Source organism: Argentina anserina, chromosome 2, assembly GCF_933775445.1.
Source record: "Argentina anserina chromosome 2, drPotAnse1.1, whole genome shotgun sequence".
In the NCBI taxonomy this organism is placed as follows: domain Eukaryota; kingdom Viridiplantae; phylum Streptophyta; class Magnoliopsida; order Rosales; family Rosaceae; genus Argentina; species Argentina anserina.
This window is the reverse complement of record NC_065873.1, coordinates 105,261-131,496: the sequence shown is the minus strand read 5'-3', so window position 1 is coordinate 131,496 and position 26,236 is coordinate 105,261. Positions and strand designations below refer to the sequence as shown.

General features: G+C 39.4%; 4 protein-coding genes across 4 annotated transcripts; 3 read left to right on the top strand and 1 right to left on the bottom strand.

Moving 5' to 3' along the window:
- Positions 1-92: 92 nt before the first annotated feature.
- On the bottom strand, positions 93-1,087 carry LOC126782444 (uncharacterized). Its single transcript, XM_050507693.1, has 3 exons — positions 922-1,087; positions 614-806; positions 93-367 (listed from the first exon to the last, which is right to left on the bottom strand). Exons 1-3 carry the CDS (start codon positions 1,058-1,060, stop codon positions 274-276), a joined length of 426 nt encoding a protein of 141 aa, XP_050363650.1. The 5' UTR covers positions 1,061-1,087; the 3' UTR covers positions 93-273.
- A 410-nt stretch (positions 1,088-1,497) lies between these two features.
- Positions 1,498-6,662, top strand: LOC126782445 (uncharacterized protein ycf45). Its single transcript, XM_050507695.1, is given in 8 exon segments — positions 1,498-1,584; positions 1,665-1,885; positions 2,284-2,360; positions 2,489-2,778; positions 3,796-3,939; positions 4,371-4,421; positions 6,056-6,163; positions 6,252-6,662. Coding segments are annotated over 7 exon segments (927 nt in total). The 5' UTR covers positions 1,498-1,512; the 3' UTR covers positions 6,128-6,163; positions 6,252-6,662.
- Positions 6,663-8,243: 1,581 nt separating this feature from the next.
- LOC126783697 (berberine bridge enzyme-like D-2) lies at positions 8,244-9,951 on the top strand. Its single transcript, XM_050509213.1, has one exon. It carries the CDS (start codon positions 8,244-8,246, stop codon positions 9,906-9,908), a length of 1,665 nt encoding a protein of 554 aa, XP_050365170.1. The 3' UTR covers positions 9,909-9,951.
- Positions 9,952-10,283: 332 nt separating this feature from the next.
- LOC126783698 (uncharacterized) lies at positions 10,284-24,427 on the top strand. Its single transcript, XM_050509214.1, has 2 exons — positions 10,284-10,574; positions 24,018-24,427. The coding sequence occupies exons 1-2, from the start codon at positions 10,351-10,353 to the stop codon at positions 24,220-24,222; spliced, it is 429 nt and encodes a 142-aa protein (XP_050365171.1). The 5' UTR covers positions 10,284-10,350; the 3' UTR covers positions 24,223-24,427.
- The last annotated feature ends 1,809 nt before the right edge of the window (positions 24,428-26,236 follow it).

The window sequence follows — 26,236 nt, the reverse complement described above, 5'->3', positions numbered from 1 at the left end:
ACACTCCCTAAAGGAGATTGAAAATCCATTATTGATTTCATCTTTCAAAATTTTAGATAAACCATTATGTACATAAATTAAAGAGGGGTAGCAACTTGAAAACAGAATTTTAAACAAACATAAGCAATTTGTATGCCTGGACAATGCCATTGGCCATGCACACAACTAATATCTATCCCTAATGTCCGCATAAACCCCAATGCCTAAATAATCTTATCAAGTCATAATCCATTCAAAAGTGTACCAAAGAACTCAGCAAACAAGCTGCTCAGCTCATTTTGTCCACTTATTGAGCTCTTTTGTAGTAGCTCTGACCAGTTTCTTGGTATTATCAACAAGCTCATCAACAAGAGCGCCAATGTCATCCCTGATAACATTAAAGCACAAAAGATTACTACCCACATGTGCAATTCACACCTAATATCATCAACAAGAGTAGGATGATATACAAAAATATCTTAAAAGGTAATTAAGTTGCACTGTTGCAGGCCTCCTAATATCATCAACAAGAGTAGGGGTATGTAATTCACATTCCATTGTTGCATACTCTGCCTGTAAACTATATATTGAACTCTTGGGAAAACGAGCTGGGGCAGACGAACATAACACTTACTGAGAGGTGAGATTTCCAGAACGAGTGCCAGCATTTTCACCATAAAAGAGATTGCCAACATTGGAGTACTTTCGTATGTCATCACGAGCGACGCCCTTGCCAGCGCCATAGCCGAATCCTAAGCCAACTCCACATCCAGCACCAACGCCAAAAGCAACTTGCATGCCAGGAATCCCAGGACCAAATCCTACGCCTAAAGTCAACTTGCAACAATTACATATTACAGAATAACAACACTAGTATTCTGAGCTAATATACAAGAGATGAGATTGAATGAATAATATCGAAAGGGAAATCGTAATAGGTACCGCCGAGGAGTCCGATGCCGAAGCCGACACCACAGCCAACGCCGAAGCCAAAGGCGGGGCCCAACTTGCCGAGTTGCTGGGTTTTGAGGACCGGAAGCTTCCACAACCAACCCTTGGCGTCCTCTCCATCCCTCGCCATCTCTTGTGCGACTCTCACCGTTTACTCGCTTCAAGGAGATAATTGGGCTTCTCTTGTTGGGCCCTTTTTAAGTTAATTTAAAAGCTAGCTTTTTTATTTGTTTTCTGTATCCAGAGAGCAGCATGAGTCAGAGTCATGTTGGTTTGTGGGCGGTGACTCCGGTGCGGGCGACGAGAGTGAGCCAATTATCTAGGTACCAGGACAAGTCCGCCTGCCGCTGCCCATCATCCTCATCCTCATCCACTCGTTGTTGCAGGTCTCCCTTCTCTTTCATTTTCAGATGTCAGTGATTCTACTCTCGTTTTTGGCTTGCAAATTCTTCCGCATGATTTACATGACCATCTCCTCAATGAGTCCGGGAGGTCTCAACTCTGAGAGGTTCAAGCCACAACCCTGTCGCTTTTGCATTCCTTCCTTGTTTTGCTCTGCCTAGCTAGTCACTCACGTACTGAATGGATTTAGGTCGCTTTCCGGAAGCACGCTATCTTGGTGAACCTGGTGGCCGGTATCTGAGGACAACTGTGGTAAATTAAAGCCATACTTTTGAGGTTACTATTTCTTTGTAAATAAGATACCCAAAGTGTCTCTTGCCTTGTTTGCCTAGGTCTCACTGCAAGAGTTGGAGCATGCTCAAGATGCAGTTGGAGACTTTGGAGGGGACAATAGAGCTGGCATTGAGGGTACGTTGCATAGAATATCCGCTATTAGGAGTAGGAATGGAGTGATAGTTGGATTGACTTGCCGAGTCGGAAGGGCAGTCAGTGGTCACATTGACATGGTTAAGGATCTGCTTCAATATGGGAAGAGCATCTTGTTTGTTAGAAAGTATGTCATCTAATTGCTGTCAAAGTGGTTTTCCTACCAAACATGCTTTAATTGAGATGGCACTTTTACATCATTATATTCAACCACTCCATGCCTCTTGACACTACTGAATGTCTATGGCTTGTTTATAACAATTTTAGCTGAGAAAAACTAAATTGATGACTTTGATTGCGCAAGTTCCCTCAGTTATGTACTGGTAGAAATTACATTATGTGATTTTGTAATATCAATGAATTCCTGCTGTCTATTGGAATGCTCTAAATATGGAAATTGTCATTATCAATGTCATTGCTACTCACCAAAGATGATCACATTACCAGCGGTAATCAAAATAAGTATCTAACATATCTCAGCTAGTTGTATAATGTCTTTATGATGATGTCTTTCAACTTGTGAAGGCCTGGGGTTGGCAAGACCACTATTTTGCGAGAAATTGCTCGTGCTTTATTAGATGAATTTCACAAAAGAGTGGTAAGTTATTTATTGGTCTAATACTGTGAACTCTCTCTCTCTCTCTCTCTCTCTCTCTCTCTCTCTCTCTCTCTCATATACTCCTAGTATTTCAGTTAGTAGTTCAACACTTGTTGACCACTAGGGCACTAGGACATGTTGTTGTAGATACAAGCAATGAAATGGCAGGGGATGGAAATATTCCACATTCAGCAATAGGAGGTGCATGAAGAATGCAGGTAGCAGAGCGATCCATGCAACACAAAGTTATGATAGAGGCTGTGGAAAACCACATGCCTGAGGTCATCATTGTTGATGAGATTGTCACAAAAACTGAAGCTCTTGCATGTCGCTCAATTGCTAAGAGAGGGGTCATGCTTATTGCTACTGCCCATGGAGAGCAGCTTGAGAATATAATGAAGAATCATACTCTTTCTGACCTGGTTTGTTCTGACTTCTATATAATTTATATGTTGAATAATCCCTTTAAACAATCCTTAATCTCTTCATCAGGGACATCATTTTGGTTGCCATCTGCTTGCAAATCTAAAATTCTTGTTGATGGCATAACAAAGTTTTCAATTTCCAGATAGTAGCTATGAATATCAGAGTCCTTTTAGTAAATTAGACTTATTAGAGCAATGACAAAAGATGTTGATGGGCCAGTGGCCATGGTTAAGGGATTTGAACAACAATTCTTTTAGAAATTCCACAGGATTGGTATTTCCACTATTTCAGCATGTTAATATCTTCTCTTTTTCATTTTTGCTTTTGCTGAGAAGTTTTTATCTTGATTTCGGCAGTTTTGAAAATAGAAGGAATCTTTAAATAAGTTGGAATATTAAACATGCATCATCAATGTGTTTGAAGATAATGTCTTTAGGCAGAGAAGGATGAAAGGAAGATGATACATGAAGCCAATCACAGTTCACATGAAATCATTAATCAACTTCGAGGGACTTGTGGTCTTATGCTCCCCTTCTTTAGTATGCCCTGCAAGTTGGCTGAATCTGTAGCCAAAATATTATTATGATTGTCAACAGCACTGATGAGTGGATGTTGTAATAGAAAATTCTTTGACTATCAACACAGTTTTACCCTTCTCTGTTGGTTCCCTGCTGAAAAAGATTAGGTACTAATTATATCGTACACAGGATAGTCTGCCAAGTCAAAGGTGATATGATTCGCTAAGATACAAATATGTAAGTGCCTGAGGTAGATAGTCCATTCATTTTTCATGATATGGGAGTCCAAAATTAGTAGAGCCATTAGCCATGTGTCTTTCAGTTCTAAGAAGGATGAGCACATGCCAAAATGATTTGATTGTTTATGATCCTCTGTTTCTTTATTCCATAAGATAATGCAAAAGTATAGTTTAACGCCATGTTGCGATTCCTCTAGTGTATATGGCTTAATGTTTGGTCGAAGGTGCCTTTCTAATATTTATTATCTGTTTTCAGATCGGAGGTATAGAAGCTGTTACTTTAGGGGATGAAGAAGCTAAAGCTAGAAAGTGCCAGAAAACCATTCTTGAGAGGCGAGCGCCTCCAACATTTGAATTCTTGATTGAGATGAGACACAGACACTATTGGGTTACCCATCAGGTGTGTCAGTCTATTTTTCTCTGTGTCACAATATTTACCTAAGTTTGCTCTCCTCCCTCTTCCATGGTATGAAAGAAAAAGTAAAAAAAAAAAAAAACCCCACCAAACACTTATACTTAATATACCCTCTCATCATAGTATGGAGATAGTAAATATAAACCATGAGCTTTTACTTCGTCTCTGCAAAGCTGAAACAGCTTACTCAATTGCAGAAGTCGGTGCCTGTTTATCCTGTTGACATGTCAGTCTTTTATATATCTTTGTTTAATGAAGTACTTTATAGTGGGTTAAAATGTTACCGTACACATCATCTTTATATTTAAGTACTTGTGTACAAGAATACAGCTAGTGTTTATTTGTATTTTTCCTCTTCCATTCTGCAGTAACTTATCTACATATATGTTTCTTTTTTCTTCTATTCTTATCCACAGACAGAAAAGAGTGTAGATATGTTGCTTCGTGGCAAAAGTCCACAGGTTGAGGTACATCTCTGAGTAATTGTATGTCTTGAAATTTTGTGGAGTTTTTCCAGAAGTTGTTTTGTCCTGCACATTAAACTTAAAAACCTTTCCTCTTATGTTTAGGTTGAATTTAAGATATTGCGTGGTACATTGGTTATTTATTCATTTTGAATCAAAAAAGCATAATTAAGTGTATAAACATCTATTTGTTTGTTGTTCTGTCTGAATTTGCAGATCCCAAGACTGTTTGAAGTTCAGTATTTCTGATATGTGGTCAATTCTTTGTTAAATGTATAAAAGTATATACACCAAAACTGTAATGGCAAAATTGCCAAAATACACCCAAAACTTGGTTAAAATTGTCAATTTGCACCCCGAACTTGCATTTGAGTAAATTTACCTCCTAAATTTGGTAAAAATTGCCGATTTGCACCTCATCAATTAAATTTAACTGTTTCTATCTAATTTTGCGTCACATGTCATGCACATGAGGGGTAATGTTGTCATTTTCTATTTATATTTTTCTTAAACACAAATAAAAATATTCTTTAAAAAGAGGATTATTTTTTTTAATCAAATTATTTATTTACATCTTTTTTCTACACACTTAACTTACTTCGAATTATATATTCAACATATCCACCTATTCAATTATAGTGTATTGTGTGTATATATATATATTTTTATATGTATACATTTATTTTTAATTTTCTATGTATTTATTTATATTTTTCTAATATCTTTTAACATACTATATCACGTAAAATAATAAATATATAAATCAATAACATGTTTCGAAAAAAATAAAAAAAATAAAGTAGCAAGTGTTCCTCTTTAGTAATTCTATTAATTTATTTCATTATTAAATATGAATAAATATATAATGGCAATCTGTCCCTCAAATGCATGACATGTGACTTAAAATTAGATAGAAAACATTAAATTTAACGGATGGGGTGCAAATCGGCAATTTTTACCAAATTTAGGAGGTAAATTGACTCAAATGCAAGTTCGGGGTGCAAACTGACAATTATGACCAAGTTTGGGGTGCAAATTGACATTTTTGCCAAAATTTAATAGTTGACGAAGCCAAGTTATAGCGAAGCTTAAGGATTTGTCATATGATTTTTATCTTGTTCCCTGTTTATTTAGAAAATTGGCTGGAGAATTTGGCAGTTCTTTCAATCCAATAATTTTCCGTGTCTGCATATTGGTTCAACCAAAATTATTCTTCTAATAACTTCTTTAGTATACCTTGAACTTCCTGGCAGGTAACTCATTTGCTGCACGCATGCCAGACTAAACCTTTGATCTTTAATTGAGAATTTCATTTTCTGTTTCTGGCTCCAATAATTTTATAATGAAGATAAATATTGTGGATTTCAACACTTCTAATATATCCAGTTAGTGATTTGATACAGCACATTAAGTAACCAATAGTAGTATCTTAAGTTCCGTATAGTTATTATAGGGCTCCATATAGACCATAATGATGACGTTTCCATCTTGTATTCTGGTGTCAGCCAATAGTCATTCAGCTCCTTTTCTTCTCGTGCTTAATGTTACTTTTGTTTTATAATGCCATCAATTCGATTTGCTCTCAATCTGTCTAGCATGTACCAAACTGTTAAAATTCTGAACACTTTGGTTTGCAGGTTAGGACAAGGGATGACAGTTTAAAGGTTGTAATTGAAAGATCAAAGGCATATGATAAATGTGATGCTTAATTTTTGCCAGCCCATTATGGGCTTCATTTTCCTGAGGTTTATACAACAGCTCTTTATTTAGCTTTCTGTTTAGCATTATGTGCTATGCATATAGCACTTACAGTGTTGTCATTTTCTTACTCAGATTCAACAAAACTCAGTGAAACCCGTGTATTGCTTTTATAAGGCAATAATAGTTTGCATTAGCCAAAGAGAAATATGGGAAGGAAAAGAAGGAAGAAGCCAGACGGCAGATGGTGTCCCTTTATTGAGCAGTCAAGCTGCAATCGGAGGCATCAGTAATGGATAGGGAAAGCTTTTGATGGTACATGATTTAATATAGAAATTAAAATACTGTCATTTCTATTTACTGTGAAAGCCTACTTATAAACTTTAAGAAAAGTTCATCGTAGTTTTCTATGAATCATCTCATAGTAAGCGTAATGTATTGTACTGAATTCAAGAATGGGCACTGTTTTTTTTTTTTACTCTAGCCTCATTTTTTTACGATGCACGTGTGATTCGTGAAAATTGTTCAGATGTTGTTTGAACCACTTATCTAAAACTATTTGTAATCATGTGTTTTTTTGGATGGTTTCATTATGAATTTTAGACTAAAGGTAATTTGCATTATTCAAAACTTAGTGAAATTTTTGAGCGCTTTTCGTTTTAGTATATTATCTAGCTGCATGCTATTCTTGCTACCTCTGTATCTATTCTTAACCAACAGTGCGTTTACTTCGTTCTAGTGTGCTATATAGAGTTGTGTAGATACTGAGTTTCAGAATAAAGGCAGGCTATTGGTCATGACCAGGGGTGGAGCCACAGCATGCTAGCCTGGGACTCAAGTCCCACCCAAAATTTTGGGGGAAAAAATAAAAGCTACATTTAATTAAGGGGTAATTAGGTTAATAATCAATTACCCCTAATATATATAACGAATCCCACCCGAAACAATAAACTCTGATTGTTGTTATAACAACAGCCCGACACCCAAATCATATTCAAAGTCGTGTTCGAATATTTTTTGGGTTTGTTTCACATCTAATTAGTTTTTTTTATGAGAAAATTGAAGACTACGTTTTTTTCTTTCTATTGTATATATATCTTACTTTTTAGTTTATTTTTGAGAAAATTGAAGTACGTTAAGGTTGTGTGCAGCCCTTTTGCACGCGCATGGAGCGTGTTGGAATGCTAGTCATTAATAAAACAGACCAAGGAAACTTGCTAGTTGCAATTAAACAAAATAGGCACCTCTCTTTTTTAGCTTTAGGCAAATTCTTCTATCTGACGGCACTGACGCAGTGCGCCACTATGCTCTCTAAAATTGGCTAGGAGCTAGATATTTTGATTTATATTAAGTTGATATATTTTGTGATATATTGGGATGATTATTTAGCTTATTTTGTGATGTATTGAGATGATTATTTAGCTTATTTTCAATTTTTATATTAAACTACCGTCAAAATTTTGTTAGTGTAAATTTAAGTCCCACCCGGTCTCAATTCCTGGATCCATCACCGGTCATGACTTAGTTCCCTTGTACGTAGTGATGAGATTGAATCAAAATTAGTTCTGTCGTGTATGATTGGATTCTAGTAGCACTGTTCAATCTTCAATGCAGGGCAATGCCTAAATTGGTTAAGAGTTTTGAAAAGTCAATACCGATTAAGAGCTTCCATGCATGGATGCTAGAGTTTCATTTTTCAAATAAAAACCAAAAAAACGCATGAGCCAACCTGGGCAGGCTTTGGACCCTTTGGTAGGCCGGCATGCATATATTCACATTTTGTAACATTTCAATTATTCATGCATTTGTGCAATATATGTATCTCTCTGTGTCTTCTTCGCTCTCTCCAACTAACCTGTTATTTAAATCATGCAAACTAGATTTGTCACCTTTCATTTCCATTACAGTTTGAACCATTAAATATGTGGAGAGTTTAACTTTGCTCAACTTCCCTTTTTATTTATTTATTTTATCAATTGCCGGCCACAAAATATCACCATTACATAGTTCTCTTCATCCGTTTGTCCTCAATGTACCACATTATTCTAAACTTAAATTGCTCCATTAAAATCCACTGCTATTGTTTCCTTAGCTCCATATCACCTTCAAAACCAGGAAACCAAGCTAATGGCACTATCTCTGAAAAACCAATTTACTCGGTTCTTTACATTTATGAGTATCCTTTTGCTTTCTTTAGCTGAACCTACAGAAAAGATCACTTCATGTTTGACTCTCCACAACATCAACAACTTTACTACATTCCCCAACACGGAAAATGTCTCTGATTCGTACTTTAAGTTGCTCAACTTTTCTATTCAGAATCTACGGTTTGCTGAGGCGACAGTTCCTAAGCCAATAGCCATTATACTCCCTGAGAGTGTTGAACAGATAATAAACTCTATATTGTGCTCCAGAGAAGTGTTCTTGGCAATCCGAGTGAGGTGTGGTGGACACAGCTATGAAGGTACATCATCTGTTGCTGCTGATGGAGCTCCATTTGTGATCATTGACATGATGAATTTGAACAGGGTTTCTGTGGATTTGGAAACCGAGATGGCATGGGTGGAAGGAGGTGCAACACTAGGTGAGACATACCATTCCATTGCCAAAGCAAGCAGTGTTCACGGTTTCTCAGCTGGGTCATGCCCAACTGTTGGTGCCGGTGGCCATATTGCTGGCGGTGGATTCGGACTACTTTCAAGGAAATATGGACTTGCAGCTGATAATGTGGTGGATGCACTTCTTGTTGATGCTGACGGACGATTGTTAGACCGACAAGACATGGGAGAGGATGTGTTTTGGGCCATTCGGGGAGGTGGTGGGGGTGTTTGGGGGATTGTCTACGCATGGAAAATCCAGTTGTCCAGAGTGCCACAAACAGTAACAGTTTTTGTGGCGTCTAGAGCGGGAAACAAAAGCCATGTAGCAAATCTAGTATATAAGTGGCAACATGTTGCACCCTACTTGGAGGATGACTTCTATATCTCCTGTTTTGTTGGTGCTGGTTTGCCAGAAGCCAAGACCAGCGGTACTACTGGGATATCAGCGACATTTAAAGGCTTCTACCTGGGTCCAACAAGTAGTGCTATTTCCACTCTGGATAAAGTTTTTCCTGACTTGGGTATTGTAAAAGAAGATTTCAGGGAAATGAGTTGGATCGAGTCGATCGTATTCTTCTCCGGCCTAGGAGGTAATGGAAGTTCTGTCTCGGAACTGAGAAATCGGTACTTGCAAGACAAAGGTTTTTTCAAAGCCAAATCAGACTATGTGAGGACTGCAATTTCTTACACTGGCATAAGCGCCGCAGTGGAAATACTTGAGGAGGAGCCGAAAGGGTACGTCATCTTAGACCCTTACGGTGGGATTATGCATCGTATAAGCAGTGAATCCATTGCTTTTCCTCACAGAAAAGGTAATCTCTTTACAATTCAGTACCTGGTGGAGTGGAAGGAAGAAGAAAATTACAAAAGAAACGAGTACGTAGGTTGGATAAGAAGATTATATAGTTCAATGACACAATATGTGTCATGGGGTCCAAGGACTGCTTATATTAACTACATTGACCTTGACCTCGGGGTGATGCGTTTGGTTGACACCAGAGTTCGAACCAAGGATAAGGATGATGATGCCGTGGAGATTGCCAGGGTTTGGGGTGAGAAGTACTTCTTGAACAACTATGATAGATTGGTTAGAGCGAAAACAATTATTGATCCAAGTAATGTTTTCAGTAATCAACAAGGGATTCCTCCAATGTCATATCTGAGTCAGCCTAGGAGTAACGCTGCGAGTTAGACTCAGATCGAGGCTTGTAATCGTATTATTCATATATATGCGAAACTTGTTCCGAGTCATCCAAATTCTTCCCTGTTTTGTTGCCAGTTTTTGTATCTAATCTATTCTCATTTCAGTATGAAATATTGTTAATCAGTGTCGACTTAGGAACTATAGATACATGCAACTGTGCTCTCAAATATAAGTGTTAACAAAAAATTTGCGAGCCCATATACATGAATATGGAGTGAATATGTGAACGCTCTCGGTTCTATGTGCATACTCTAGTCAGTAACGCTAAATAAGGATGAGGTATGTATGGATGAAAAATTGCGGAGTCGTGGACACCAGGAAATCATTTGAAAGGAAGAAATATACTAGAGAACAAGATGGTAGTGCAACACTGCCACGAGTCCACGACTCACTTGGAGATCAGAGCAAAGATAAGGAGTTGTGAGATCAGATGGCATCACTGTGCTTCAGTAGTAGCTTCATATTGAACACCCACACCCAAACTATACGCAAACGATCCTTCCTGCCTGCAACAACCAACCCAAGCAGAAGAAGATCAGTGACCATAGCAGCAGAGTCGTCTTCTTCAATGGCTACTGAAAATTTGGGTATCAGGATTGAAAAGAATCCTCCCGAGTCCACGCTCACCCAACTCGGCGTCAGGAATTGGCCAAAGTTTCTTTCTGTCTCTCAATATATTCCTTTCTTTCTCTTCTTAATTAATTTCTTTCCCATAAGATATGCGTCGCTCAGGATGAGATATGACTCATATGAGTAAACTGTTTCTCTTGCATATATTAGAATTCACTAGATCGTTCATCTTTGTTCCTCTGTTGCCTTTCTTTTTCTATCTATAAATTTCTTGGAAAGGAGAATATACAAGATTTGCAAAAATTGTCTTTTTTTAGTAACGTTAATTAGTTGCAAAAAATTTAGAACGTATTGATCAAGAAATAGGGGATTTGCGAATCCATATCTGTTATTCATTCAATAGAAATATTGTTGGAAATGTATATTGTAATCACTCGCAACTTCTCTCTATGATCCCTGCAGCAAAATGTAACTTGGCCTGCATAGGCAGAACAAAGCAGTTGAGCTACTTAAGTTTGGTCAGTGTAACTGCCTCTGTTTATTAAGTTGGTTCAGGAATTTTGGGTCACATTTGCTTACTTGGAATGTGAGGGAATAGTTACTCTTATGTGAGTATTCATTTGCTTACTAACACATGAAATAATCAGAATGGCTTTAGGTCCGACACCATCATGAATCCATTGCTGAATAACCCTTAACTTGATAATCAAGGGAGGCTTCGGTTTAATGATCATCATACACCAATTATTTTTTCTCCATTCCAGAGTCTCTGATCCATAACTGTCTTCATCTCAAGTAAATGTGTCATTATTTGGTAGCAGTACATTGTCTCATGTCTTATGTTTGAGGTGATGATACTTGGTATAGGCTGCACTCCTTTTGTCACACGATCGAATTTGAGAAACTAATTATTTTTTTAGTTTTTTATTTTTATTTTTTTGCTTCAGACTTTTAGCAGTTTTAGGTTTGGGGTCGACGTTTGTTATGTTTCATAATTGTAGCTCACGCTTTGGTCGACTTAGAGTTAGACATCGCAAACCGAATATTTCGAGGAGGGGAGTGAGAAAAACCATTATGGATCATGCATGCATGTGAGACAAATGTGCGCTCTACGATGTACTTGTCCGTGTATCACAAGCGTGCTTAGGCGGGCTAGTAAGCAGTTGAGTTTCCTTTGAAGTCGATATGTTTCTCTATGCTGTGTTTGAACGTAGTAATTTTATTTCGATGAAAATTTTATTTTCAGGGGAATTCAATTTTTAGTAATATAAAATTATATATTGTGTTTGGATTGAGTAATTTTACTTTGATAAAATTTTTATTTTCATGAGAATTCTATTTTTAATAATATAAAATTCTAAGAATTGATATTTTTTTTATTTGGATCTATTCCCTAGAATTTAAAAAATAGTTAGAACTTCATAGAAAAGATTGTGAATTAAAGAATAACACCTCTTTTTCATGGAAAATAAACAGGGAAAACAAGCTTCAAATTCTTCTTATATTTTCTAATAAAATTTGCTTTATTAGGAATTTCACCTCAAACAGGATAAGAAATGTCAAAATTTCTATAATTTAATTAAATTCTTCTTTATTTTTCTCTATCCAAACACAGAATGGTAAGTTTACCGGTTGCTTTAAGTTCACTTTTTTTTTAAGGCAGATCACCTAGAGGAGACTAGGTGTCGCAATTATTATTAATAAAAATAGCGTTATGCAACGGAGGGGGGGACGAAGAGCCTGAACCCCGGACTACATGAGTAAGACCACACATATCATCGTAGAGCGTATCATGTATAATGTCAGGAGGCTCCTCAAACCATACACTATCAAAATCACCCCAACAAACAAGGTGAGCTAGTCTATCGGCAACATCATTTGCTTCCCGAAAAATGTGCTGCATTGTAGAGGTCAGCAAGGCACGCAAGTACCGTTTACAATCCTCTATAACATAACCCACCTCCGATAGATCCACTATGCCAGAATTTAGAGCAGAAACCAACACAGAAAAATCACTTTCAATGTCTACATTCTCCCAACCTTGGCGAATCCCAAGGAGCAAGCCCTCTCTACACGCCTCGGCCTCCATAGTAAGAGCCGAACTAGAATATAGATAGGTCTTAGCAAGCACAGTGATACTTCTTCCACCATCATCCCTGCACACAACAGCAATACCTCCCCTACTCTTACTAGGGTCAAAGGCACCCTCAACATTAATTTTAAGCCTCCCCCTTGGCGGGGCCTTCCACTTCACATGAGGTATTTTCTTAGAACCATCAGTCTTAGGATGATAAACTTGGAACTCATCCAACATTTTAAAAACCCAGTGAATCATATTCATTGAATTAAGAGTCGTACCTTTCCAAAGAACCTGGTTACGCTCAAACCAAATCGCCCAAAGGCTCATAAGAAATCTGTCTCTTGCATCAATAGTAAGACTTTCCATCACATCCAGAACCCATTCAGTCAACGACCCCGCAGGGTGAGATTCAGCCTTTAAATGCAGTTGACCAAGCAACCAAAAACACTGGACCACAGAACAATTTTTAAAGAGGTGCAAGGCTGATTCCACATGGTCCCCACAAAGAACACAAAGAGGGTCACTAAGAGCATCCACACCCATAAATTGGATTTGCTCAAGCAAATGGTAGGGCCAGAAGCAAAATTTGCTTCAAGTAAATCGATTTCATATTTTGCTCAAGCAAATCGATTTTTTCACACACCCATTTACAATTTGTTTGAGCAATTCAATTTTGTCTTGTTGTGAAATAATTAATTTTTTTTACCAGATATATTTACAACCAATAATAATGTGCCACGTGTCATTATCGACTCAATATTATCCAAAATTTCCGATAAGATTTTCGACTAATAGATAATTGACATGTGTCACTGCCACGTGTCATTGTCGGTAAAATAATTGGAGCAGATTTCCGATAAGATTTTTGACTAGTAGAGAATTGACACGTGTCACTGTCGGCAAAATAATTTGACCAAATTTCTGATAAGATTTTCGACCAATTTGCTATAAAAACGTCTAATATCACTCATTATATACTCACACCATTGTGAAGAATCCGAGCATATAACTCATCCTTCAATCTAAACACTTAGCAACATTTCCTTGTTCATCACTCTGATGAATCCTTTCAGCTTCCACAATTTTTTCAGGCGGAGACAACGTCAACAAGAAGAGGATGACGATATGGAGCAATCATTCGTGAATCAGGTGGTCATGGCGGAAACACAACACGATGATGAATCAACACGACCAAGCGGTTCACGTCGCGGTAAAAAACCGAATAAGTCACGTCAAAGGCTATCTAGGGGACGCAATCTCATGGAAGATTACTTCATCGAACGTCTAATTTTCGACGCTCAAGACTTTATCATGACGGACCTCTGCAACCACGGCATGTCTTGGCATCAAAGAGAAGACGCCACTGGTTTGCTACGGCTACTTCCCCAACAAAAGATGACCGGGGCTCTACGAATGCTAGCGTACGGGTCAGCCGTAGATTAGTGTACTGAAATTACAAGGATGGGGGAATCGACTACCCTGGAATGTATGAAGGAGTTTTACAGCCAAGTGGTTCATCTCTATGGTCGAAGATACCTCCGCAGTCCAACACCAGAAGACCTCACGCGACTACTAGCTAAAGCCGAACGCCGAGGTTTTCCAGGTATGATTGGAAGCATCGACTGCATGCATTGGGAGTGGAAGAACTGCCCAACCGCCTATCAAGGGGCATACTCGGGCCGAAAGGGTCGCCCAACGGTTATCCTAGAGGCAGTGACCTCGTATGATACGTGGATATGGCACAGTTTTTTTGGGTGTCCTGGAGCTAAAAATGACATTAATGTGATACACCTATCTAATGTGTTCTCAGAGATCCTTGCCGGAAGAGGCCCAACTGTCGTCTACGAAGTCCACGGACAGAGGTACACCACAACTTATTATCTGGTTGACGAAATATATCCAAGGTACTCTACATTTGTCAAAAAAATTTCCAATCCCCAGACGCCGTAAGATAAGCTCTTCGCAAAGAAACAAGAGGCATACCGGAAAGATGTGGAGAGGGCATTTGGCATCTTGCAATCTCGATGGGCAATTATACGTCATAGTTGTACATTGCACCACAAATCGGTAATGACTACCATCATGTTAGCTTGCATTATATTGCATAACATGATTGTTGAGGAAGAGTATGTGGATGATGAGGATGATGATGAGGAAGAAGAAGAAGACTTGCAAAACCCATCGAGGGCTTTCCGGGTTTATGATGGGCCGGTGAATGCACAAGGGAATCAAGTTCTTTTTGAGCCAATTAGTAGAGATGGAGCTAATATACAACGGTTTCACGACGGTGTTGCCGATCTCGAATCCGCTTACATCCATCGAGAGCTCCAGAAAGACTTGGTGAAACACATTTGGAGAGTGGAAACCGGTGAAATACTTTAAATATGTTTTATTGTGTGTTTTCATGATGTTTATGTTTAATTATTAAGCTTGTGTTTCATTTTAGTATGTGTTTTAATTTAATGTGTATTTCAATTTCAACTTAATAAATAAATTGCATTTTATTTCTCGAAAAATTTAAATTACATAAAATGACGAGCCAAACCCAGATTTATTCTTAGTACAATACTATAACTATTATGGAAAAAGCACGCGACTTGGGTGATAACCATCCGAATATGTTTCATCGGTAGGTTGATCTTGACTAGCTTCTCCTTCATTAAGGATTGCTAGTTTCCTCTTGGTAAAATACATTTTCGAGATTGGGGTCATAGCCTCTAAATCCAATGTCATGATCCTTGTGTCATTCTCTTGTTTCTTCAATCGTAACACTTCTTCCGCCCTTGCTTCTTTCCGCTTTTGAATGTCTATGTACTCCGCATAATAATTAAGCTCACTTTCATTATGGGCTAGCCTCTTGGTATGCCATGATGCTTGGTGACTTGCAATGGTATGCAAAACCTCCACCCGTTGCTCAATAGGAGTCTTACCCTGTTTCTTTTGGCGCCTAGCTTCCTTTGCCGCCTTGGTTCCCATTGGTCTAGGAGGACTCGATGGAGCTGCCGTGTTGCTTTGAGGTGTCTCATTCAATTGGTCGTCATCCAAATTGATGGTTGAAGATGATTCAGTTGCGGAAGGAGTACCGTGGTAACTACTTGCATATGGAGATGGAGTAGTAGGTAGCACCGCAACGAAAGATGGATGATCTTTAACCACTTCCCAACATTCAAAGTGTGTAAACTTTTTCTTCTTGGCATTATAGTAACATGATTGAGCTCGTCGTTCCTGATGTAAAAAACTTATATTAGGTACTTATTTAATTACATAATTTAAATAAATTGGATAAAACAAATAATGTAACAAATTAGATATATTAAAACAAATAATGTAAACAATGCTACATATTTAAACAAATTAAATAAAACAAATAATGTAAACAAAATTAGATATATTAAAATAATTAAATATGTAAACAATGCTACATATTTAAAAAAATTAGATATAAATTACACAATTTTATTCATATAATCAAATAAAAATTATAATATATGATAAAACAATGTACTTACTTCGTCCATTAGCGAAGTGCCGCTAGCTATATGTTGTCGTGATGCCGCCAAACATTCGCCCCATTTTTGCAAGAGTAGCTTGAACTTGTTGTAGTGAGAAGCGAGCGCGATTCGGGTCCTCGGCTCCTTCGGAGGTTTCTCACCCGGTGCTAGCACCCAATTTTGCATATAATCGCCATGAATTGTGTCCCACAATTTGTCCCTATTTTGTTTGTTACCGTCATATTCATCAATGCTATGACGGACAAAAGAAATGCACATTTGTAAATCTTCGGAAGGAAGCCAATGGGTGCCCATTGTTTTGGAAAAAAATGCTAAACAAAATGAGAGAGGAGATGGAGGAAGATGTGAAATTTGTTGTGCACAAATTGGTGTGAGTTCATAACAAATTGAAGTAGTATTTATAGGCAATTTTTTGGGAGAATTTTGAATTTTTTGGGATTTTTTTACAATTTTTTGGGTTTATTTCCGTTATGATCAAATAGTAGCCGTTGCCAATTAATTCTGACCGTTGGATCGAAATTTCTGATTCAAAATGGAAGGCCCAGATCTATTGGACCGTTGGCCAATCGGTGAGACACGTGTCAGTCATTCATTGACTCGCTAAATTTTTTTTTTGACTGGCGCGTGCGTTGCACGCGCCTAACATAAAAAAAATCCGCCCGTGCCTGACGTCTTCCACGGGTGGTGGGCTCCGCCAGGCGGACGAGCAAACGCCGAAGCAAAATTTGCTCGAGCGATCGGACGAGCACCACGATTCGGTTGATTGGGCGAGCAGCTTGCCTCCTCCTGCTCGAGCTCCTCCGGCCGGTCCCTCCTCTTGCTCGAGCACGCCCGTGCGGATGCTCTAATATCCACCATACGTTTAAGAAGGGCTGCCCTTGTAGGTAAAATTCCTCTCAAAAGTCTCCACCCAAAGCTACGCACCTTAGGGGAACCCTTGCACCCCACACCATATGCCAATGTTTTTTGTTTACACCCCCTAGGTCCCCACTCGATGATGAAGCTTGTCCCCTAGACTTGATTATACACATGGTACCCACTTTTCACATTAAACAACCCTTTTCTATCAAAATGCCATACATATCTGTCAGCTTGTGATTCAAAGCTAATTGGGATAGCCGCAATCATCTCCATCTCGCCCAAAGTAAACAGCTCACATACTAAAAGATCTTCAGTCCCTTCCATTACTGAGGAATAAGGACGGAAACTCGGAAAGAGTGTGGAAACGGCATCCATGGGTCCTCCCAGACCCTAACCTGCTCCCCTGACCCCACTTGAAACCTGAGCCCAACTTTCAGAACCTCACGGCCAGCAATTATGCTCCTCCATGCATACGACTCCCCACCTTTCAACTCTACCTCCATAAACGAACAAGTTGGAAAATATCGTGCCTTAAGAAATCGTGACAGAAACGTTTCTGGCTGAGACATTAATTTTCACCCCTGCTTCGCCAGTAAGGCTAAATTAAACCCATGCATATCTCTAAACCCGAGACCACCATCACTCTTCGAACCACATAACTTTTCCCAATAGAGCCAATGAATCTTCCGCCCACTCTCCTCATCACCCCACCAAAAACGAGTCATAATGCGGTGCATTTCCTCACACATATATTTAGGGATCTCAAAGCAGCTCATAACATAAGACAGAATAGTTTGTGCTACTGATTTAATCAATAACTCCTTACCAGTACTAGTCAAACACTTCTCCCTCCAACCACTTGTTCTATTCCGAATCTTTTCATTCAAAAACGTAAAAGACTCCGCTTTTGAGTAGCTCAACTCAGTAGGAAAGCCAAGATACTTGTCATGTTTCTCCACTCTCTCCACCCCCAAAATAAAAGCAATACCCTCCTGCATAAAGGGGTGAACATTGTTACTAAAAGAGATACAACTTTTAGAAAAATTGACCACTTGACCAGAAGCTTCCTCATAAGCTGCAAGGATACCCTTAACCACCTCACATTCCACCCTACCAACTTGGAAGAAAATGAACGCATCATCAACAGAGAAAAGATGGCTCACACTCGGCGCCAAGCGACAAATACGAACTTCATGTAATGAACCAGACTCCTCCGCCGCCAAAATATTCCGAGAAAGAATTTCCCCACATAACAGAAAAAGATATGGAGGAATCGAATCTCCTTACCGTAATCCGCGAGAAGGCACAATCCTCCCTCTCGGCTCACCGTTAATAATAAAAGCATACGAAACAGTAAAGACACAACTCATAATCCAACTAATCCATCACTCTTCAAACCCTAACCTACGCATCACCTCCTCCAAAAAAGGCCATTCAACCCGGTCATATGCCTTACTCATGTCCAGCTTCAACGCACCAAAACCCACTTTACCACTCCTTCGCCGCTTCAAGCAATGATAAACCTCAAAAGCCATGAGAGAGTTATCTAAAATAAGACGCCCAGGAACAAAAGCACTCTAAAAAGGACTAATGATACCATCAAGCAGGGACACAATCTGTTAGCTAACACCTTTGACCCGATTTTATAAATTACATTGCACAGGGAAATGGGCCTCAACTGCTGCATGTGTTCTGGGACCTCAACCTTGGGAATCAAAGCCACAAAGGTTCTATTCACACTCCTCACTGCATCCTCCGATAAAAACAAATCCTTCACTGCCCCCACCACATCATCACCTACAACTTCCCAGAAAACTTGATAAAAACAAGGAGAAAACCCATCAGGACCTGGAGACTTTGAAGGATGCATACCCTTTAACGCAAAAAACACCTCATCCTTATCAACTTCCCGAACCAACATATCATTCTCCAAAGACGAGATAACAGGCTGCACCCCCTCCAATACGCTCTGAAAATTAGAAGGATTGGAGGACGTAAAAAGTTCCTGGAAATAATTGAGGATAATAGTTTCAATCTCGACCATACTTCTGCACCACACCCCTGCACTATTAAACAACCCCGAGATGGAATTTTTCTTCTTCCTGTTCTTTGTCTTCTGATGAAAAAACTTCGTATTAAAATCCCCATCCTTCAGCCAAAAAACCTTCACCCGCTGGCGCCAAAAGACGTGTTCCTTTTGAAGTAGGTTATACAATCTGGCCTTAAGAGTGGTCCTACTCTCATGTACCTCTACCGAAATCGACTCCTCAAGGAAAATAGCCAACTGGGCAGACACTCTCTCAATTTCAACACGCAACCCACCAAATTGGTCCCCACTCCACTTCTCCAAAGCTTCTCTGGTCCGTTTCAATTTTTGTGAGAAAAGACATAGGGACCCACTCCCTACAATACTCTCCCAACTCTCTTTGACCAATAACTTACATTTTTCCTCCAAAAGCCAAAACTCCTCAAACTTAAAACGTTTCTTTCTCTTCCTTCTCGGTCTGCGCACCTTTGTCACCTCAAGTAAGATGTGGACATGATCAGATGCACTTGGATTTAAATGTCTCACTCTTGAAGCAGGGAGCAAATCTCTCCAAGAGAGAGACGAAGTAAACCTATCCAGACGAATCTTGACTTCCTCTCCGCCCTTAATACCACTCCACGTAAACCGAGCACCCACAAACTTAATATCAAACAACTCACAAAAGTCAAGGGCAGCATGCATGTCATTCATAAAGTGATCCTTTCGACGAACACCACCTTGTTTGTCAATCAACTCACATATTTCATTATAATCTCCACCAACCACCCAAGGCAAATTGCCTTGAAGACTTAATTGACGAAGCAAGTTCCACGTTTGAACATGCTGCTCGGGCTTAGAAAAGCCATACAATCCTGTGAAACGCCAACAACCCGGCTCCCCCATCATTCCAATAACCACATCAATATGATGTTCCGACTGAGACTGAAGGTTCACCGTCACATCATCGTCCCAAAGAAGACACAACCCCCCTGCTCTACTAACTCCTTTACCATTCTTCCTTGTAATAAAACGACAATCCACCGTAATTGAATTTTTCCACCCTAACTCCCTTCTAACATCTTCCATTTCAACTGCTATACAATAAGTCTCACAAAGAAAAATAATTTTGGGATGAGTGAGGGATACCATCCCTTTAAGTCCAGTCACTATCCAAGAGTTCCCAATCGCCTGGCAGTTCTAACACAACACATTCATTGCTCGTGATGGGTCGAAACCGGACCCATCACGGAAAAGCGAGAAGAAACACGATCAGTGGCACTAGAACCCTTTACCGGCAGCTTAACAACACTTGTCCGACCTTTCTTTAGACTGCCACCAACCCTCACACCCCATTTTGCCTTCTTAACTTTATCCGAGCTAGGCCTAGCATGAGAAGGACTCAACACGGCCTGCTGTTGGTCCCCACATACATTTTCAGAGAAACCCACCTCCTTCTGGTCCCCACTTACATATTTAGAATTGCACACCTTCTTTTGGTCCCCACTTACATGTCCAGAAAAGCCCACATCTTTTAGACGTGTTGCATCCTCCACCACGGGCCCAACAACTAGAATGGGGCCACCATAAGTCACATGCGTGTCCTCACCACAACCTCCAGTTCAGTAATTTTTGAAATTGCCCCATCCGCTTCAGTTCCACGCGAATTCAATGGGGCACTCGTTCCCTCTATTCCCAGATTTTCGCTCACAACCACAACATCCCTACAATCGCTCTCTAAAGAAACCTCATTCAGATCAAACTGAGTAGCCCTCAAAACACGCAAGTTGTGATCCACTCCTAGATTGAAGGAAATCTCCAAATTCGAATCCGGAAAACCCGACTTCCACAAGCCGTTGACCCGCCGTTTCTTTCCGCCGCCTTCTACCGCCACCTCTGGGTCAACCTGCATCAGATCCCCACCAGCCTGCTCCGGCTCCACTCCGGTCCCCTCTGCCTCCCATTCCGCCCTATCCCTCGAAAACCCCGACAAAGTAAGCTCCGGAGCAGTCATCTTCCACCCACCACTAACCTTCCCCAAAATTCCAAACCCACGATCCTGGACAAGCTTTATACTTTTGTGCCGCCAACCAAAGATCTTTTTTCTCAGCACACAAACGAAGATCAAACTGTTTTTCTTGAATCTCTCCCGACTTATGTCGTACACACGAATTCTAGTCATGCCAGAGCATACCACAGAACTCGCAGAACCTTGGCAAGCCCACATAGTCGACATCAAAACACGAACCCCGACTCTTCCTCGGAAGACGAACGTGAGCCACACGCTGGAGGGGTTTGTCTGTATCCAACCGAATCCGAACCTTCAAATTTGATCCAAAAAACATCCTCGTTTTAGTCTCCTCCATCCTCGAGAACTGACCAATCGACTCACCGATTCTCTTCCCTGTCTCCGCTTCCATAAACAGAGGAGGAATCCCCCAAGCACGTATCCAGAAAAATTGCATATTCAAAGAAATCCGAAGAAGATCGTCGGACCCATCACTCGCCGCCACCGCAAACAAAATTTTATCAAAATGCTAGGGGCAGCCCCGCAGCACCCTATTCTGATCGTACTCATGAGAAAAAGAAAAGACAATCCTATCACTCCCCTCCAGCGCTACCGCCGAGACCCTAAGTTTGTCCGCCACAAACTTCTTTGGCCGTCAAAGAGACTTGATCGTTGCCATTAGAGCCTCCTTATTGTACCTCTTATGCGTTAGAAGCTGCCCAACAATCAAGAATTTCCTCTGGCGCCAGGACCCTGGATCATCAGAGAGAATAATCTCCTTCGCCTCCTCCTCTGACAAAACCAAACGCCTTACCATGTCACCCAACACATCCTCCATTATGCACAACCAATTCCCCAACACCAGAGCTCCTTGCCACACTTTGGAGATCAGCCCCCACATACGAAGCCCAGATCTACCCACAGAGGAACCCAACTGTAATCTTTATCGGAGTGGCCGACAAAGAAAACCCTAACTCCTCCCCGTTGAGAGAAAACGAGAGAGAGAGAGAGAGAAGAGACACGTTTTATCTTCTGCTTTAAGTTCACTTAGAGAGTAGCATATGTTGCGTGTTGAGTTTTAATACCCCTTAGTGTCTCTAATCTTTGGTCTAGAACTCAAACCCAAACTTAAATTTTACGACACCCAAATCTAGTGCTATTAATATAAGTTTTGCATCTCCAACCTATATGATCAGAACTCAAACCCATTTAGTTTGGGGAATTGGGGTTATGGTTTAGGTGGCTGGATTTAGTATCATGGGACCTAAGAAGCATGGACACGATTCAATACGTAGACACGGCATATATAAATGTTTTTGGACACGGAAACGTGGTGAAAACGTTAATTAAATATTATTTTTAATATATATATATATTTTAAAATTTATTTTATAAATTTGAAAGTATTTAGAATTTTAGATGTATATATATGTCAAAGTGTGCATTAAAATGATGAAAATATAACTTGTTAGAATGGCTAAGGACTTGATAAGTACCTTGGATAACCAAGGTTCGAATCCCATCACAAGTATTCTTATTTTTATCACGAGTTTCTCTCCTTATATATATATATATATATTAAAATGTGCATAAATATTAAAAAAACGGAATCTCTTAGAATGGTTGAGGAGTTGTTGAGTGCCTTAGATGACCAAGGTTCGATTCTCACCATAAGCACTTTCACTTTTATTATGAGTTGGTGTGTATCCGCGTGTCCTGGCCGTGTTCAAAGTCAATTCGCGTGTCCGATTGCAGACACGCGTGTCCGGCGCGTATTGGGGCGTGTCTGTGTCGGACACGCGATACGCCACTGCAATGGCGTGTCCGTGCAACCTAGCATGAGACTGTGAGTGGCAGATCTTAAGTCCTCAACTAGTGTTCAGTTTATATAGGGCAAGCAAGGCATATGTTCAGCTAGTGGGGTGGTCAGTTTCATTCAGTTTGTGGTTAGTGTGATATCGGGTTGTTGCCTCATGAGCAGCGGTGGACCTGTTTGAAGGGCGGTATGGGCGGCAGCCCAGACAGTTTTTCCAGTACATAGAACTTTTTGCTCGAGGAGTACTAAAATCTCGTGGAGTTTTTTTTTTGGTCAATAAATCTCGTGGAGTTCAGTTGGTTGTTTCTCTACATATAATTGACATGGGAGGCAGACTATCCAGGGTTCGAACCTATTTTTTCAACCTTTTTACAGTTTCTTCGTTCTTTTTTCAACCTTTTACAGTTTCTTCGTTCTTTTTTCTTTTCTCTCTCTTTTTTTCATAAAATATCTCTTGTTTTCTAGTTTTTCTTGTGAGAGAACCTTTTTTTCTATTGATATTATTACTTTTCTTCTTATTTTTATTCTGAATTTTTTCCCTAAAATTGAGTTTATTAAGATGAATGTATTGAAATACTATTTTAACTAAAGAAAAAAAATTCTGAAACTATATTGACGAAATTGATTGCATATAGGGTACAAAACTAGCCTAGACTAAATGTAGTTCTTGGATCTACCTCTGCTCATGAGTGGTTGTTTACCCTTTGTTTTGTTTTTTTATTTGATATTTTACGTTATTGTATATAGATGGATTCTATTTGCACCTTAAAAAAAAACCTAGCGTACCTTCATTTTTTTTTTTGAATTTTCAACTCACATGTAAATTTTGATAAACAATGGAGACATTTTAGTCATTTTAGAGGTGTAATAAAAAATAGAGGTACAATTAGTCATTTTGGGAGGTGCAAATAGAATCTCCCTTGTATATATGGTTGTATATGGATCTTATTATTCCAAACGACTACAAGTTCTACACAAACTTGGTTCAAGTAATTCTAAATCGATTTATGGTTCAAGTAATTCTAAATCGATTTATCAAACTGCACCACCACTGCACCATCACATTTTGAATGTATTATTACTGTAATATGAAGACATTAAGCGTAAGGCCTGGACGCAGAAAGCTGAAGTATTTCTCATCTTCGATTCGGAATTTTTATAATCTTCGATTTTAAATTGTCAAATATAAATTCTGCATAGTAATGATAGTGGGGTTTATCTTTACAGGTGGAGTTGCCCTCCAAGCAAGTTTCCATGGACGTACAGTGACAAAGAGACGTGCTATCTGCTGGAAGGAAAAGTGAAGGTTACACCTGCTGGATCAAAAGAGTCGGTTGAGATTGGTCCTGGTGACTTGGTTGAATTTCCTAAAGGAATGAGTTGCACATGGGATGTGTCGGTGGGTGTGGACAAGCACTATAAGTTCGGCTAGATCGAGTGAGGTTAGACCGATCGACCATCTCATTAGCTGTGTATTTCACTCCAACCTAGCTATAGATAAAACTTTTGCAGTCTTTGTTGATGAATCCTTTCTTTGCTGAAAGGGGTTCGGAACGCGCACTGGTAGGCTCATCTCTGTGTCCATGGTTATTTTCATTTATAAATAAAGCTTGCACCAGGGGGCGAAGTAATGTTAGAGAGAAGTAATGCTAGATATAATTAGAGGCTAAACTCTAAAATTTTCAATTAACAAATAAAACCTCAATTATTATTATTTTTGGCAAAATTGTTAAACTATACCATAAATTTGGCTGAAATTGTCAATTTACACCATATACTTGTAATTGAGTTAATATACATCTTAAACTTAGTAAAATTCGATAAGAAACGTTAAATTTAACGGAGGATGTGCTAATTGACAATTTTTACCAAGTTTAGGAGGTAAATTGACTCAATTACAAGTTCGGGGTGCAAACTGACAATTATGGCCAAATTTGGGATGCAAATTGACATTTTGCCTATCTTTTTCTAGAAAAATGAATAATTTCATTAGGCATCAAGCCAATAATGACCAACTATTGCTAGGTCAGGCAGGAGCAAGCTCCACTACAGTGTAATAGAACAAACTCATTATTTCTACAACTAGGAAGGGAAAACAACCAACTAAAATCCAAAAGAAAATCCAAAATGAAAACTAAAAAGCACTAATCTACACTCGCAAGAAAGGACTCGACACATAAATCATCAGGCTTGCGACCTAATGTGTACCTTTCAGATCATGCATCGAGTGCCTAACTTGCCAATGTAGGGTTTTGGAACTTCGATAGGCATCCGATCACCCCTCTCCAGGATCATCTTCTTCCTTTTTTGTTGGAGCAAGTACTGGCGACCCTGCATCCAATTCATCAACATCATCAGACACGTGCATCCCTAATCCAGGCTTGAAAGCCCAAGCCTTGGCCCATCTCCACCTAGTGTAGACCGAAGTCACCAACCAGGGCACCCGCCAACCATCGAAGCAAAACCAGAAACTTGGAGGACAGCGCCTCCATCTTGCTCCAGACCTAACGACCAAGTAGGGTCTTCGAGGTTGTCTTCGAAAGCTCGGCCCCGCCGACCATCAGAAGCACAACACCACCATCAAAACATTGAACATTCGAAGAGGATGTCCTAAATCCATTGCCCATATACCACATATCCCATCGAGCCAACCTCCCATCGTCAACCACAAGCGACACGGCCCTGCATCGCCGTCTAGGCACCACGATTGATGTCCCGCTCGAGAGAGTAACACAGTCGCTTATTGAAACCCTAGGTTTTGTTCTCCAAGGTCACAACGAAAGAGTCGGAGACGGCCTCATCTTTATGGGTTTATCTTGAGGAAAAAAATTAAAACCTCTATTATAAGTTTATAACCCAAACACAAATTGTCGAAAACATAAAGCTGAAAATATGGAATTAAAAAAAAATTGTTGAGTCCAAGAGCCAATATGCAAAGTTGGAGGGCTTGTGTATGCACATATTAGCTTGTGTAACACACCGAGACATAGTTTATATCTTGATCGGAACTCCACTTTGAAATTAAAGTGCATAATTTTTTATTTGACTCACTTTCTAGTCACATTTTTACGAGAAATTTTTATAAGCTACCGTAATACCATGTGACAATGCATAGTTGTATTCTTTATCTATTAGATTTCCACACGTGGATTTATTACACCAAAATTATGATTTAATATACTTTTATTATTTGTGAAATGATCTTTCATGGATATTGATGATTTTGAACTAGGATTTCGGGTTTAGAGTTTAGAGTTTAGGGTTTAGGGTTTAGGGTTTAGGGTTTAGGGTATTAGAGTATATGATGTAGGGTTTTAGGGTTTAGGGTATTAGAGTGTAGGGTGTAGGGATTTAGAAAGAAACCCAAAATAGTCTTTGAAAAAATAGCTTAAATATAATTTTTATAATTAAATATTGCATGTCAAATTGTGATTGGAATGATAAAC

What these genes read in the sequence shown, in the direction of transcription:
- LOC126782444 (XM_050507693.1), bottom strand. Translation starts at nt 1,060, where the DNA reads ATGGCGAGGGATGGAGAGGACGCCAAGGGTTGGTTGTGGAAGCTTCCG. An exon ending in CGGCATCGGACTCCTCGGCG is followed by an intron (nt 807 to 921) that starts GTACCTATTACG and finishes AGTTGACTTTAG; the next exon opens with GCGTAGGATTTGGTCCTGGG. An exon ending in TCTGGAAATCTCACCTCTCA is followed by an intron (nt 368 to 613) that starts GTAAGTGTTATG and finishes TAATGTTATCAG; the next exon opens with GGATGACATTGGCGCTCTTG.
- LOC126783697 (XM_050509213.1), top strand. Translation starts at nt 8,244, where the DNA reads ATGGCACTATCTCTGAAAAACCAATTTACTCGGTTCTTTACATTTATG.
- LOC126783698 (XM_050509214.1), top strand. Translation starts at nt 10,351, where the DNA reads ATGGCATCACTGTGCTTCAGTAGTAGCTTCATATTGAACACCCACACC. An exon ending in GGCGTCAGGAATTGGCCAAA is followed by an intron (nt 10,575 to 24,017) that starts GTTTCTTTCTGT and finishes TTATCTTTACAG; the next exon opens with GTGGAGTTGCCCTCCAAGCA.